The 15042-nt window shown below is 43.9% G+C and overlaps 6 protein-coding genes and 1 long non-coding RNA gene across 10 annotated transcripts; 2 read left to right on the top strand and 5 right to left on the bottom strand.

Moving 5' to 3' along the window:
- Positions 1-54: 54 nt before the first annotated feature.
- On the bottom strand, positions 55-3064 carry LOC136183752 (uncharacterized). Its single transcript, XM_065970498.1, has 4 exons — positions 2504-3064; positions 1883-2454; positions 978-1554; positions 55-921 (listed from the first exon to the last, which is right to left on the bottom strand). The coding sequence occupies exons 1-4, from the start codon at positions 2964-2966 to the stop codon at positions 95-97; spliced, it is 2439 nt and encodes an 812-aa protein (XP_065826570.1). The 5' UTR covers positions 2967-3064; the 3' UTR covers positions 55-94.
- A 175-nt stretch (positions 3065-3239) lies between these two features.
- Positions 3240-4496, bottom strand: LOC136183761 (uncharacterized). The gene is made up of 2 exons (XM_065970509.1): positions 3699-4496; positions 3240-3639 (listed from the first exon to the last, which is right to left on the bottom strand). The coding sequence occupies exons 1-2, from the start codon at positions 4494-4496 to the stop codon at positions 3313-3315; spliced, it is 1125 nt and encodes a 374-aa protein (XP_065826581.1). The 3' UTR covers positions 3240-3312.
- LOC136183754 (protein tweety homolog 3-like) lies at positions 3240-8971 on the bottom strand. 2 transcript variants are annotated; one of them, XM_065970500.1, is made up of 15 exons: positions 6835-6907; positions 6571-6786; positions 6218-6505; positions 5947-6158; positions 5797-5898; positions 5675-5747; positions 5559-5628; positions 5459-5511; positions 5319-5405; positions 5182-5274; positions 5080-5120; positions 4918-5025; positions 4812-4862; positions 4667-4760; positions 3240-4614 (listed from the first exon to the last, which is right to left on the bottom strand). In XM_065970500.1, exons 2-15 carry the CDS (start codon positions 6724-6726, stop codon positions 4588-4590), a joined length of 1455 nt encoding a protein of 484 aa, XP_065826572.1. In that variant the 5' UTR covers positions 6727-6786; positions 6835-6907; the 3' UTR covers positions 3240-4587. The 2 variants fall into 2 exon arrangements, with proteins under 2 accessions (XP_065826572.1, XP_065826573.1); XM_065970501.1 differs by lacking the exons at positions 3240-4614; positions 4667-4760; positions 4812-4862; ... (8 more) ...; positions 5947-6158; positions 6218-6505 and adding exons at positions 6960-7056; positions 7117-7161; positions 7220-7327; ... (8 more) ...; positions 8493-8768; positions 8819-8971 and having other exon boundaries at positions 6657-6786; positions 6835-6908.
- Positions 8972-9231: 260 nt separating this feature from the next.
- Positions 9232-10492, top strand: LOC136183775 (uncharacterized). Its single transcript, XR_010669232.1, has 4 exons — positions 9232-9815; positions 9863-10086; positions 10137-10389; positions 10442-10492. It is a non-coding gene; the product is annotated as an uncharacterized lncRNA (long non-coding RNA).
- A 116-nt stretch (positions 10493-10608) lies between these two features.
- LOC136183773 (uncharacterized) lies at positions 10609-11797 on the top strand. Its single transcript, XM_065970525.1, has 5 exons — positions 10609-10709; positions 10764-10800; positions 10852-11316; positions 11361-11584; positions 11644-11797. The coding sequence occupies exons 1-5, from the start codon at positions 10680-10682 to the stop codon at positions 11671-11673; spliced, it is 786 nt and encodes a 261-aa protein (XP_065826597.1). The 5' UTR covers positions 10609-10679; the 3' UTR covers positions 11674-11797.
- Positions 11603-13450, bottom strand: LOC136183755 (interferon-induced protein 44-like). 3 transcript variants are annotated; one of them, XM_065970503.1, is made up of 7 exons: positions 13064-13450; positions 12606-13019; positions 12240-12551; positions 12158-12190; positions 12046-12098; positions 11886-11978; positions 11603-11828 (listed from the first exon to the last, which is right to left on the bottom strand). In XM_065970503.1, the coding sequence occupies exons 1-7, from the start codon at positions 13380-13382 to the stop codon at positions 11772-11774; spliced, it is 1281 nt and encodes a 426-aa protein (XP_065826575.1). In that variant the 5' UTR covers positions 13383-13450; the 3' UTR covers positions 11603-11771. The 3 variants fall into 3 exon arrangements, with proteins under 3 accessions (XP_065826575.1, XP_065826576.1, XP_065826574.1); XM_065970504.1 differs by having other exon boundaries at positions 12240-13019; positions 13064-13191; positions 13260-13353; XM_065970502.1 differs by having other exon boundaries at positions 12240-13019.
- Positions 13411-14993, bottom strand: LOC136183757 (interferon-induced protein 44-like). The gene is made up of 3 exons (XM_065970506.1): positions 14885-14993; positions 14443-14814; positions 13411-14387 (listed from the first exon to the last, which is right to left on the bottom strand). The coding sequence occupies exons 2-3, from the start codon at positions 14783-14785 to the stop codon at positions 13525-13527; spliced, it is 1206 nt and encodes a 401-aa protein (XP_065826578.1). The 5' UTR covers positions 14786-14814; positions 14885-14993; the 3' UTR covers positions 13411-13524.
- Between the last annotated feature and the right edge of the window lie 49 nt (positions 14994-15042).

The following is a 15042-nucleotide window of genomic DNA, read 5'->3' as shown; positions in this document are numbered from 1 at the left end:
GTGAACAGGAGGAGCACACTGCACTGTCACATGGTACGCGCAAAACCCTGAAAAGTGAAAATCGCGCAAATTCAGGCGCAACAGTAGCAATCACTCAGAGTTGTCTAAGTCTTGTCATCCGTTGCGACAATCCGAATCGAGACTCTTCAAATGAACGGCAGCGTTGCAGAATTAGTTCCATATTCTCGTATGCCAAAGCATCAATCTCAAAGATCCTCTCTGTTTCTTCGTAGTAATTGACTGTAAAGCTGACGTCGTTGATTGGAACTTTGAAGTGAGAGGAGAATTTTTTGCGCAAGTCGAGAAGGAGCTCCGATCTTTCTATTGGGTGGTCCCGAATATCCCGAGTAATTTCATCGACTTTGGATAGCAGAATGATTGGATTGCGGAGCAGCTCGACAAAGCGCTGAAATGTCTTGGTCACTAGTTGCACTTCCTCTGCACTTTCGTCGTCCAGGCAGTTGTAACGCATGAGGAAGACCACTGCATGCATCTCCGTTCTCGGATACTCAGTCTCTTTGGCGCGTTCAAACTTTTCGCTGAATTTCTCAATGCTGTGCTTTCGAAAATTCCAATTGTTCGGAAGTTTTCCATTTACGAGAAACCCTAGGAGATTTGCTTCCTTGTAGGAATCGCTAGTCAGCCCCCACGTGTCCCAAATATTTATGGGAAAGCCGGTCAGCTCTGACATGGAATAGCAGTGAAGGGTTTCAGTGACGGGATGATCTCCTCCGCCAACAGGAGCGGGTTTTATAAGTTTGTATAGATTTTCTGTACTTTTATGCCTGTTCTGCAACATAGCAGCAGCTGTATTAAGAAACGATGATTTCGTCGAGCCCGCCTCTCCGAAAAGAAGCACATTGTAGTGACTAATTTGAGAGCTCTTTGGTTTGTGCTCCTTCAGACCGTAGTTGTAATGGCCTAAAAGCACGTAGTGTATTAGACAGTGTCACACCGTCCACACCTCACAGCCTTACCTACGCAAATTTTCCCCTTAAAAACGTTTGCCATTTTTTCGAACCTGATTATAAAGCTCTTGCACAAGTGACGAATCGTGCAATCAGCCCCTTTTTTCTTGACGTCTACCGCAAATGTTACGGGTTCAGGGCTAAAGTGACCGGGAACGGGGCCAAACTCGACCACAGCTTTGCTATGATAACAGTTCTCCTCAAAAAAGAGTTTCTGCTGAGGCACTTCGTCAACTCCATCGTTGATAACTTGAAACCAGAGGTGGTCTCTTTCGCCAAGTTTTCCTGACGCTTCTTTAGAGTAGCCATATTTGAAAGAGACTTCGGGAATTTCAAGACGCGACGACGCTATTCGTGGGATTGTCTCTTCAATATCAGAGAATTGACAACGAATCATTCTTTCATGGGTTTCCAGCTCTTTTAGGTACACTTGAGACGCCACTGATACTTTCCTAGGAGGTTCTACTTGAGACGCCAGCGTTCTTTCATGGTTTTCCAGTTCTTTTAGGTCCACTTGACACGCCACTGATACTTTGTGAGGTGCTATTTCCGTGTCTATGACAGCTACAGTTGCTTTGCTGAAATCCTAAATATAAAAGTAGAGAAGGGTAAGTCAAGCGCGTGAGGGAGGTCAGGAGGAGAGGGAGCACAAGTTGCGCGCGCCTTAACGCGCGAAAATTTCATATATATATAAGCGTGATTAAATTAAGATGTTGTTACTGAATTCAGTTCGCGTTCATCTCGCAATCGCTTTGTATTAATTAAGGCATAAAAATGAGCGTTTGCATCAGGCAGTTGGCACAGGCAACAATAAATTTTGGATGGGGCATAGAAAGCCCCAATGATCAGTTCACTTTTTTTTGTCAATTTTACTTTCCGAAAGATAAAATTACACCTCTAAGCATAACACTTACAACGCGTTGCCGAATGTCGTATTCCGAGAAGTGAGACAGTGAGGCCTTAGCCCTTGTTAGTTTGCCAAAGTTTCTTGCAAACTTCTCAATTCTGCTTAGCTTCACCGGAAGAAGGTTTCCAAGCTGAATTTCAACAAGGTTGTCAACTGAGGAGAGCAATTGCCACAAACTTTCCGGACTAAGAAGGCAGCAGACAAATCTAATAAAACCAGCTGCAGTCAGAATCAAAATGACGTGGCAACTGCCTTGAATCACTTCAACTTTTTTTATGTCAACGTTAGTCATACTTTCGAGTTTTCTCAGAATCGAAGTTCTTTGGTTTTCAAATGTCTCTAACTGCGTTCTTGGAAAAATAATTTTCAAATAACATTCCTTAGCAACCAGCACATGGTACCGCTCACTGGTTAGTTCCATGGCAGATGCAAATCTCTTGATAATAGGATAATTTTTCTCACCACCTACCGTTAACATAATAAATATATCAATGACAGCGGAAAAAGCATCGTGGTGCTTTTCATAATCTTCCTTTATCGAAACATCAACAAGGATGACTACAGCGTCACAACGATCAACTAAGCAACAATAACTGCGTATACAATCTAAAATATAGTAAGACCCTACCTGAAGGATCACTAGCAGAAGTCGATTGGGCAACAGGCTGATCATTTTCTTTGAACGCCGTCTCGCGGCATTGTGTTTGAAGCCCTGTGGGCGGAGCACGATCATGGCCGAGGCTCTGACTCTCGTTTGGATCGATCTCAGAGTGTGGATGCAGCTCATTACTACGAACCAGACAATCATAAAGCATTTGACCTCGGTCGACTTTTGGTAGCAGTGAGCAAAATGTGTCGAAGCTGCCAGGAGGACATCGCGACAATGCATCGACGAGTAGCCATCTCGATACGTTTTCGGGTGACCTGTTGCGAAGATCCGTTAGCGTTTTTTGGTATTCGGTCGGGGTAAGGAGCTTTTTCGCGAGAAGGTGATCAAGCAACGCTTGGGAGCTTGCAAGAAGGTGAGAAAAACACTCCACTGCTTCGCGCATAACAGGGAAAACCCGTAGATGCCATTTAGGATCCGCCATTGCGACTGAATCTTGCAGAGTCTGAGATGAGTGCACAAGGGGCGTGAACGGCCGGGCTCCTGAAAATGGGCGGCGCCCATCTAACCTTCCATCGGCGGGCTTTGATTTGGATGTCTCTGTATCTTCTTGACCTTAGCTTAAGGGTGAAAGTTGATGTGACGTTTACAGCAGTATCTATTTGCTGCTTGTGTCTAACCGTTCAAGTGTCTTTTAGTTAGGATCACTTCTTTTTTTGAATGGCTTTGCTGTAGTCTTTGTGATGAGTGCACCTGGTTCTGAATGAAACAATGTAAAATTTCTGGCTACTAAAATGTCAAACGAAAAATGCTAAAAATGACCAATCCAATCATTTTATCAAAATCCTTCCAGCCGCACCTTCCTTTTCAACTTCCTTGAAAGCAGACAGCAATTTTCCTATAGTGTGGACGTCTTCTTTGTCTACCCAAGCATGAAGCAGACTGGAAAATTGGTAATTAACTTTGCTGCCTTTCATGTCTGAGAAATAGTTTAGCGTTCTTGTGTGACTCCACCCCATGAGAGCTTTTCCAAACGACACAAGTTCATCAGTGTTGGAAAAAATTTCGAATTCAAGAGCTTTGATGTGACGATCTTCTACTAATTGATCCTCGAGAGCGGCGCCACGTGAATCCGCCACGGCTGCTTTGCTGTAATCCTAAGTACAAGGACTTGGGCAAAGCATTGGGATCCCCAAAAAAACAATCGATCATTTACCTGTTTCGAACTCTGGGTGTCATTGGTAAGCCTGTCTTTCCATCCCTTGACCCCAGGCTCCATTGAAGTCGACTTGCCTTCCAAGGCTCCTTGCTTCGAATCAGACTCATCAGAGTGGCTTTGTTCCCAGCCCATCAGTTCTTGCACTATCCAAACCCGCCTGACATCGTATAGCGAGAGGCACAGCAAGTTGAACGTCTCCTCTTTGGGGCCTTTGAAACGCAAGACTTTCACGAGAGCATCGACCTTCGCTAAGTTCGTTAGAGCGCTCGATTCGATATTATCCTCCTTATCAATTTGAGTGAGCAGTGATGCGCCGCTCTCCAAGCGTTTTCCCATCAGGCTATTGAGCAATTCGTCGTCGACGTGGAGGTTGTGTTTGAGAAATTCTCGATGCGTGTCAACGCGAGTTTGCCAAGGATCTTGGGACTCATCAGAGTGGCCCATCAGCTCTTGCACTATCCAAACCCGCTTGATCTCGTACAGCGAATGACACAGCAATTCGAACGTCTCCTCTTTGGGGCCTTTGAAACGCAAGATTTCCACAAGAGTATTGACTTTCGTTGAGTTCGTTGGCGCGGTCATATTCGTTGTCGAACCGGTATTCGATTCGACGTTTTCCTTATCGGCTCGAGTGAGCAGAAATGCGCCGCCGCTCTTCAAGCGTCTTCTCATCAGGCTATGGAGCAATTGGTCGTCTACGTACAGGTTGTGTTTGAGAAACTCTCGATGCGTGTCAACGCGAGTTTGCCAAGGATCTTGAGGCCGTGACATCGCTGTGGAGTAGTCGTCAAGCATGCGCACTTCTACACCCACCAAACATATTTTACTCTGCCCGACCTAATTAATAAAACCAACGTCCATTAATTAAGTCACAGAAGAAAGCGCTTCACTGATCTGACGCAACGTCAGCGTACTAAATCCAAATATTCAGAAACTGACCTTCACTGTAATAAGCAGAGGCTTACATTTGGAGGTGGCACATTGGGAGTGGTGCACCTTGGTGACCCGTCATCATTCCATGCATTACTTGAATCGTGTTCCAAATGAGAGTGCTCTGTTCTAAAAAGGAAGCTGGCGTCAAAACAGATTTCTCACAATTTATAGGCTAACCTTGAAATCAACGGTGCACGTTCACTGTGTGTATCAATACTCCTATAATAACTATAAATAAAGAAGTAATTGAGACGTCATTATACTGCAATCCACAAAGACCCACTCTTTCATATTCTGAATCTTTCTCCACGTGTTCTGCTCGCACATAATAAGAAGCATGATTGGCAGCGATGAAATTACTGTAGCAAGTAAAAGTATAAAAAAGGCATCTCTACACAAGAAGCCAATGCTATTCATAAAGCTCATTTTCTCATTAGGTGCGTACATCATTTCTTTGCACAAGGCGTCGCGCGATTTGTGATAAGACTAATCAACCGGTTGGTCAATAATAATAATAATAATAAATGATTCCTAATTAGATACATACCTCGTTTATATCATCACATGTCACAATGTTCTGAAGACTACTAATAGACTCCAAGGCGTCTTTGCTACTCGCTATGGCCCCTTGAAGATGTTCCTACAAAGCCACATAAAACGGGTAAGTCAATCACACATACAAACCTTTTCTCTGCCAGGAGGAAGGAGAGCATCGACACTTTGAAATAATGATTGCAGTTCATCTGCGTACTGATATGCTTCGTTGAAGTACTAATTTAGAACTATGAGATGGTTTTAGCTGCAGTTTTGTAAAATGAACTTGCCTCGATGTACGGAAATGAACAATTGGCGCAATAAATGTAATATTCTAAAACGTCTAGAGCAAAACAATTATTCTATTTCCACCTACATATGTATATGAACCTCTGTCGTTTGCATTTGAAGTGTAATTCAATAGGTATCCGTCTGGATTCATGCACACATCACTTCCAGCCTAAAGACAGGTTAAAATTCATTTCTTTTGAAGAGAAGTGTATTACCAGAGAAATTCCCATTGACGCTCCACTCATGAGACCACAAAATAAAATGCCAATCAAGGCCAAAAAAGCAAAACTACAGTAAAGATAAGTCAAAGTAAGAACTGCCATTTCAGTTGACATACAATTTCAAACAGAAAGCCGTTTTTCGACAGCATAAAATCCCCAAAAAGGGAAGCCCAACAACGAGACCCAGAAGACAGAAATACGGAATCATTCCATATTCCCTAATTAAAAAGTCTCAAATGAAAAAATTTAATTTTTTACCTACGTACCCATAGCGACGATATTCCTTCGCTTTTGCCACGTACTCATCCAAATCGACGTCATCAATTTTATCATTAATCTCATCAATTCTCTCCGTGACGTCCTTTACGCGAATCAGAGCTTCGTTGACGAGTTCTCGCACATTCGTGTCGTTTGCGAGTCCAAGCAGCGCTCCCAATTCACTATTAACGTGACTCACGTGGTCTCGAATCGTAGAAACCTCGAAAAAACAGACACTCAATAACGCGCGTACTAAGGAGCGCAATTACCTGCAATTACCTCATCTTTCGCCGTGTCGAGACTAGCGTCGATCTCGTTTGCACCGTCGATGACTGAATTGGCGTCGTCCAGAGCCTTCGCGCCACCGTACGTCGCCACGCCGACGGCGACAGCGGCGATAAGGACGACGAAGAAGAGACGACACCACGCATTTCCGGTTTTCGGTTCGATCGCCATAATGCGTCGCCGTCGCGGAAAACAACAGCATGTGCAGACGAGATAGACGAGCGAGACGAGCAGGAGAAGGATGGAGAAGGCGGCCGCAATGACGGCCCAAACGCCGAGGCCCTACACGTGTACGAAGGAGCGAAAATCGAGTAGAGGAGAGAAATTTTCTGAGTAGACTTTCGTACCTCGAGGTAGGAGCGGTTTTCAGGCTCGAAAGAGGGATTCGACGTTTTGTAAAAGTGCAAGTCGAATCGCGGAAACGCGTGAAGACTCTCGATGAGCGACGAAGGAGAATACGCTGACGTGCAGGAAGACATTGTCACGAGAATGCGTGACGTCATGTTAATGAGTACACGTGAATATCAAAAAATACGTGCTGATGTTTATAGTCGATCGGTGATCTGAAAATAAAACTATTTATTATGGGACTTGAATTTTAGGAGATTTACCTGTATCATTGAGTGTTCACATAACACAAAGCAGCTGATATCGATAATCAGAAGTCTGATTCTATTTCAGTGTACTAGAGAAAAAAACAAATTTAAAAACTACATCCTAAAACTTTATCACTAACCAGTGGAGGTGGATCAACGGGTGCCGAAGGAATTGGTGACGCTTTGGGGGAGAATTTAGTAGAGCTCTCAAGTTGCAAGTTCATGCTCCTGGTTTCACTAAAAAATGAAAACAAAGGTTACTAATAACAAACACGTTTCTAAAAATTTAGACGAGACCTTGAAGCCAAAGGCGAACGCTCATCATATTCCCTTTTTCTATAACTAGTCGAATGGACGTTAATTAATTTTTACTACAATACAAGCCAGTGGGCAGACTCACCGCTTGATTTCTCTAAGCTTCCACCATGCGTGCTGCTCACACATAACTATGATCATGATGGGAATAGATGCAATCAGAGTGGCAAGTAGAAGAAGAACGAGATCAATTCTGAAGAAAAATATTAACATATATGAAGAGGGGGTTTCTTTTCTCAAACGCACTTACATTGTTTCCTTGCAGACTGCATCACGAGATTTGAGATACGACTAATAAAATGGTTTGGTCGATAAATGGTAATAAAAATTTGCAAGTATATACCTGGTGAATATCGTTACAGATGACAACATTTCGAAGAGATACAAGAGATTCTTCAATCTCAGAAGTGTCACTTAGCACTTGACGAAGACGCTCCTATAACCATAATTAATTCGAAATGGATCACTCTACGGACTGACTTGTTTTTTCTCAGAAAGCAGACGATTAATAACTTGAAACGCCCCTTTTATTTTGCTCACATCAGAAAACGCCTTGTTGAATTCCTATAATAATAATTAGAATTATTATCACTAGTAAGAAGCTCTTGCCTCAATGTAGGGAAAGGGACAATCATCACAATAGACATAATATTCCAAGACTTCTATACACACAAACAATTGACCTCTAATACGCATTTTTTTGACTCAAACCTCTATCATCTGAATTAGACGTGTAGTTCAAGAAATATCCATCTGGGTTCATGCATACGTCACTGCCAGCCTACACATAAAAATTGCAGTAATAAAATTCCTCGAGAGATAAGGAGAGTTATATACCAGAGATAAGCCCATGGTTACACCGCTCATCAAACCGCAAAGCAAAAGACCAACAAGAGCCAAAGCTGCCAAACTAAGCAAAAAATAAAGATTGGAGGTCTAACCAAACAGTCTTACAATTTCAAACAGATAACCCTTCTCCAACATATCATAAGTGAAACTACAGCAAGAAGACCCAGATAGCAGAAAACTGGAAGCATCCCATACTCTCTACAAACGTTCTATTACGTCTTCTCTTTTCCATTTATGCACATACCCATAGCGACGATATTGTCTTGCTATTTTCACGTACTCGTCCAAATGGATACAGTCGACCAAACTCTGAATATTATCCACCTGTTTTCTGACGTCAAAAATTTTATCAAAAGTCCCAGCAACAAGCTTTTCCACCGCTGGATCGAATTTATTGTTTAGCAGCGATTTCATATCACTATCAATCCTTTTGACGTCATTGTTAATCGATGAAATCTACGTCACGCAAATGGCGAGTCCAAATCGCTCGTGGGCGTGCCACTTATTACCTTTTCTCTCGCAGCGTCGAGACGCGCGTTGATTTCGATGAATCCATCGATGGCCGTGTCGGTGTCCACGAACGCTTTTGCACCGCCGCCGATTGCGATGACGACGGCGACGACTGCGAACGCGGCGACGAAAGCCAGACAAAACCACTCGTTTCCGGTTTTGGGCTCGCGTGCACGTTGCGGAGGAAAGCAGCACTTGTAGACGAGATAGAGAAGGGCGATGAGAAGGAGTAGAATCGAAAATGATCCAGCTATTATGGCCCAAACGGCGAGACCCTAAGGATGCGATTCTTCCAAGGGTTTATGATCGCGTCACATCATGGAACCTCGCGGTAGGATTGACTGTCCAGCTGAAATTCAGAGCTCGCCTCGTGAAAGTGCAAGTCGACGCGTGGTAAGTCGTGCAGCGAGTCGACGAGCGGCGGCGGAGAATACGGAGATACGCAGGACGACGACATCACGCTTCTTCCTTCGCGGTCACGTGCTGAACTTGCTCATTGCGAATACCCGTACAGGCGCGTAGGCGCACAGTTGGGGGTACAGCCAAATCCTGATTGGCTCATGAGTGAGATGCTCGGTAGGTGGCTAGACTGAGGGTGTGTGTGCAGAGGAGGAATTGGATGATGTTGGATAAGTGGGCGGTGATCATAATCTGACCTCCCCAGAGGGAGTGGGAAGAGACAGGGAGAGGGAGTGAATTTTATTTAATTTGCAAGAATAATTAAATTTGAGATCACAGAGTACACAGGCTGGCGCCTAGAGCAAGGAACATGGAGATCCTTCGTGCTCCCTTTCAACTCATCAATTTTCTTTGGCGATCTCCCATGCAACTCATGGGTTGGATTTGGCAAAACGTTTGGCCGACAAATGGCAGGCCAGCAAAAGTGAAGTGCATCAACGTAAAACAACACCAATCTAAAAGAAAAGAAACAAATAAAAGAAAAGAGCAAAAAATCGAAAATCTCCAGCTTCAGCTGCAGGCTGACTTAGACGAGTGCAATAGAAGATCAGCGTTCCAGCATCGGCAGCTGCGGGCTGACTTAGACGAATACGATAGAAGATTAACGTTTCTTTACAGTCATTGTGGCGTGCTTCTACCCAACACTCGCGTAGCTGTGTCATTCGAAAAGAGCCACTACAACGTGAAATACGATGACGTAGTTACACGGCTACTGCAAGAAGTCGGACTAGATACGTTTCCAGTACACCGAGGAGAAATTCCAGGCAGTGGCAGTGACTTTGATCTTATTTTTCACATTGCATCAAGTCCAACACAAAGACTGGTCAACTTGGATGAACATCTCAGAAAGAGATTCGATTGCAGTAAGTCTTGCTAAATAAAATAAAATATCACAATATAGCCTATTTAGAAAACGTTGTTTTGGTTGTAATGCGACCTGGAAGGAACGAGAAGGCCTTTGATACTCTTCTAGAAGAGTCATCTCAATACTCTGGCGTCTTCTTAGGCCAGGAAAATGAAAAACGTTTTTCGATACAAATTCTGCATTGGGAACAAAAATGGCTTGAGAACAGTCATATCAACCAAGAGAATGTAAAACTTCTTCAAACTGAAATCAGACGAGCTTGTCCCCACGTAAATAACTCTCACTTATCACTCAGCAAAACGTTCAAATGTCTCTTTAGTTCTACAAGACTCCAGTTGATGGCCAGTGAATTCTATCAGACAATTTTACTTTTTGCTGATGCATTTATGCAGCCTCTTTGCTAATAGCCACTGGCAGAAACGCATAGATCTACAGACGATCATTTGGTCAGCTGTACCTTCTATCCTTCGCAGACGACCATGGCTTGGGTCGTTACGACACTCTTATCCCGTAAAATGGCTGAAAGAGTCGCGAATCACAGTGCGCAAAGGCGTTCTCCCTCTCGACTTCCCGTATAACAAGAGGACAAAGATTAATTAAATAATTCTATTATGATTTGCGTAGGCAAGTGGCGGGAAGTGAGTGTGGGTAGCGGAGGGAGAGGAGAGAGGGAGGAGACCGAGAGGGGGAGAGGGGAGGGGGTGGGATAGGAGCAAGGCCTCAATCTTAATTTTGATAACTAGATTCCCTTGAAGGAGAATGACGCACGTTTGATCATGCAATTTGCAAGTCGAGGATGAGGTGAGCCAGGGGTGAAGTGCGCACGTACCAGCGTAAACACTGAACAACCTTTTCCAAAACTATGGGCAGCTGTTGTTCCAGCTCGAGCAAAGTGCGCTGTGGGGAGATCCTAGGTTGCTTTTTTTGGCCACACTATCTTCTACAGACAAATCACGAAGACTCAGAATTGCTCCTGCCAAACGGTAAGTCTTGTAACGGACTTCAAAGTCTCCACGTTCTGACGACCTCATTAGACAAGTCAGACTCGGAAGAAGACTCAGGCGTCCCTTTGGCAAAGAAACGCCATCGCCAATACAAGGGGGGAAAGCCAAAAACAATGAAGGATGGAATAAAAGAGATGCGGGAAGTTCAACTAACCTCAATTGAGAATCAATTAAAAGAGATGCAGAAAGTTCAAGAAAAGCATGAATCCCAACTAAATGAAACTTCCAAAGCAGTAGCGTACCTTTTCAATCGTCTTGGCGTGCCTACTCCCAATACCCGTATTGGGGTGTCGTATGAAAAGGACCACTACAAAGACAAATACAAACAAATAGTCACTCGACTACTAAAGGAAATAGGTCTCGGGAGCGTTCCAACTCACCATGGAGCATCGCCAGACGATGATACACAGTCTGACGTCATTTTTCATTTCGCGTCAATTCCAACAGACCGATTGGTGAATCTTGATTCAAAGCGTAGACAAAATTTTGATTGCCGTAAGCCTTCCTTAAAACTTATTTAAAATTCAATGCCTTTTCAGACAACGTCATTTTGATTTTACTACGATCCGGAAAAAACGACGGAGCATTTAAAACTTATTGGGAGGAAACAGACGAATATTCCGGCATTTTTCTAGGTGAAAATAGCCAAATTCGTTTCATTGTACAAATTCTGCACTTTGATCGCAAATGGGTTGAAAACAGCGCTATTAATCAAAAGAACGTCGCGTTACTTCAATCTAAAGTGAAGTTGGCTTGTCCTCACGTGAGAAACGCTCTTTTTTTAAATCAAAGCCCTCTCGTTTATTATTATTCGTGTTTTAGTTCTATTCCAACGACTCGGAAACTCCGTGAACTTTCAGGAAAAGCTTCTTACTATACTGTCCCATTGTCTCCAGCGTTTCGTAAAAATGGCTAAGCATGCTTTGAAAATGAGGTCCTACCTAATAAAGTTAAACGTCAAATAAAATAATTAATACAACAACTATTAGTACAGCGCCAATAAACGCCTGTAGAACAACAAAGAGAAATATGATTAGGATTTTTACTAACTGTACAAGCGCAACCTTGTAGCTTAGTATCCAGTCCAACTCCCACATTGACTCTCTGCTGGTACGTTCTTGGCTCCGCAAAAATGTTCCCGCCTCCATTGAAGGCAGCTTAAAAAAGAAAAAGCAAGCATGCGTAAATCAAGCACAGCATCCGATTATCTCATTCATCCTATACCAAATCAAAAACAGCACTTTTCCTGGAATTCACTTCCACAGCTAAAGCAGATTCTAGCAAAGGATACAAAGATGCAATCAACGCTTTGTTAAAAAAACACTCGCACTGTTACTTTCATCTTTCACAAAGTGATCTTCACGGGATCCTATAGAAAATTCAGCATCATGCCCACAACAAAAAGACACGAATCTTACTGTCATTTTGTATAAAAGTCTCACAGGAATCTAGCGCAGCGACAAGATTCTTGTACGCCAACGCCTCTATGTCCCAGTTTCTTTCATTTTCTTGAAGGTAATTGACAGTGTACGTAACTCTTTCTATGGGTAGTTGAAACAAAACCGCCGCTTTCTGACGAAGTTCTTCGAGTTTTGACGTTAACATGAAGGCATTTCTGCGTAATGCAGGATCCATCTCATCTACTTTTGACAAGACGAGAATCGGAGAAAGTCCTTCATTGACCAGCAGCTGAAACGCCTCTCGTAGCAAGTCGAGTTTCATTCCTTGCGCTTTTGTGACAAGGTCAGATGAAACAAAGAAAAGTACAGCATGAATTCGTCTACTTAGACTCGTTTTTATCCTGTTTATGTGGTTGTCATATTCATCCACACTGTATTCACGACGCCACCCAAGAGGCAACTGCCCATTGACCAGATACTTCACCTGTTGTGGAACAAAACTAGTTTCATCTAAGCCCCACGTATCCCATAAATTAAAGTAGCAGTTAGGGTGCAGCCGTGAAATATTGTAGCAATGCACTTTCGTAGTAGTGTGAGCAGCCGTGCCTCCATATGCCGCCGACGAGCAGATCTTCTGTTTGGATTCGTCCTGAAGCATGGTAAGGAGAGTATTGACAAAGGAAGATTTTCCAGAGTCAACCATTCCGAAAAGCAAAATGTTGTAACGGCTGATTTCTTTTCTATTCGTCAACTCTGCTTTCTGCGGCGAGTAGTCTTCAATGCAGCCTTTATAATTCGCTGCAAAAAAACGATTGAGGAGCAGTATATTCAGCTACCTTTACCTATTTTGGTTGGCGTTGGAACGGCCACGCCCAGACCGTGGAATTTAACGATGAAAGCACGGCATAATGATTCGATCCTACGATTTCCAGGACACCATACTGTTGCCTTCAACTTGATGCTTCCTTGACTGAACGGTTTGATCGCCGGCAGAACCGACACGGTCCTTTTGTAATAAAGGTTCGATTCGAGACTCACGCTCTGCTCTGGTATGGCTTGATGGGAGTTGTTTCGGATTCGGACGTCAATCCAGTGATCGTCTCCTAGCCTTGTATTTGATGTCGATGAGTGCTCGACGGAGAATTCTGCCGAGGAGTCCATCAGGAACTCGGGAGCCGGCGTTGCGTTAGCGCGCTTTGCTGCAAATCGAAGGCATGATTTCGTCACATGAACGCGTCTACTGTGCAATATATGAATCGAACCCAGGAACAAGCACTAATAGTACATGCAGTTCTGAAACGTTTCATTCCTCTGAGTCGGCCCAAATTAGATTATCGCCATCAGTTGTCTTTTTCGTCGAAAGGTCGCCATACTGGAGCAATCGAGACTCTTCAAAAGAACAGCAGAATTCCAGAATTAGCTGCATATTTTCGTACGCCAGAGCATCAATCTCGAAGACCCTCTCTTTTTCGTTGTGGTAATTGACTGTAAAGCTGATGTTGTTCATTGGGATGTTAAAGCGAGAGGAGAATTTTTTGCGCAAGTCGAGAAGGAGCTCCGATCTTTCTATTGGATGGTCCCGAATTTCCTGAGTAATTTCATCGACTTTGGATAGCAGAATGACTGGATTGTAGAGCAGCTTGACGAGGCGTTGAAATGTTTTGGCCACTAGAGCCACTTCCCCTGCACTTTCGTCTTCCAAGTAGCTGTGAGGCATAACGAAGACTACTGCGTGCATCTCCGTAGTCAGACACTCGGTCTCTTTGACGCTTTCAAACTTGTCGCTAAATTTCTCAATGCTGTGCTTTTTAAAATTCCAATTTCTCGGAAGTTTTCCACTTACAAGTAACTCAAGAAGTTTTATGTTCTTGTACGAATCTCTAGTCAGTCCCCACGTGTCCCAAATATTTATAGGAAAGCCGTGCAGCTCTGACATGGAATAGCAGTGAAGGGTTTCAGTGACATGAGCACCTCCTCCACCAACAGGAGCGTTCTTTTGGAGTTTGGATGAATCTGATGTACGCCCATGTCTGTTCTGCAGCATAGTGGCAACTGTATTGAGAAACGAGGATTTCGTGGAGCCCGCTTCTCCAAAAAGCAGCACATTGTAGTGACTAATTTGTGCACTCTTTGGTTTGTGCGCCATCAGACCGTAATTGTAGCTTCCTAAAACATTTAGCGTATTAGAAGTAGGCAGCGTCAAAAAACCTCACAGTCTTACCCACGGAAATTTCTCCTTTGAAAACGTTTCCCATTTTTTCAAACCTTATTACAAAGTTTTTGCACAAGTGACGTATTGTGCACTCAGCTCCTTTCTTCTTGACATCGACCGCAAATATTACGGGATCAGCGCTCGTATGACCGGAAACGGCGCCAATCTCAGCCACAGCTTTGCGATGATAGCAGTTCTCCTCAAAAAACAGCTTCTGTCGAGGCACTACATCGACGCCATCGTTGACGACTTGAAGCCAGAAATAGTCTCTTTCGCCAAGTCTTCCTGACGCCTCGTCAGCGTAGCCATATTTGAAAGAGACCTCGGGCATGTCAGGAAGCGACGACGCCATTAGTGAGATTGTGACTGCGTTCAGAAGGACTGCAGAGAGAACCTGCGTTACCGCCGTTTTTCCCTCCTCCAACTTTCTCCCACGTAATCCGTGTCATACCTTAGCCAGAAATTCTGTCAAAACAATGCCTACCCACGACGAGGCGCCGCAGATAGATCAATTGAGCCGCTATCGCGAAAAACACCACGTGGCCTCGCCGTCGCCGTCGCCGTCCCCCCCCCGCCCCCGCCCAGCCGTGCCGCCGCTATCGCTAACAA

The sequence above is a fragment of the Oscarella lobularis genome, chromosome 2, assembly GCF_947507565.1.
Source record: "Oscarella lobularis chromosome 2, ooOscLobu1.1, whole genome shotgun sequence".
NCBI lineage: Eukaryota > Metazoa > Porifera > Homoscleromorpha > Homosclerophorida > Oscarellidae > Oscarella > Oscarella lobularis.
Note: the sequence above shows the minus strand (reverse complement) of the source record. Positions and strands in the feature narration are given on the sequence as shown.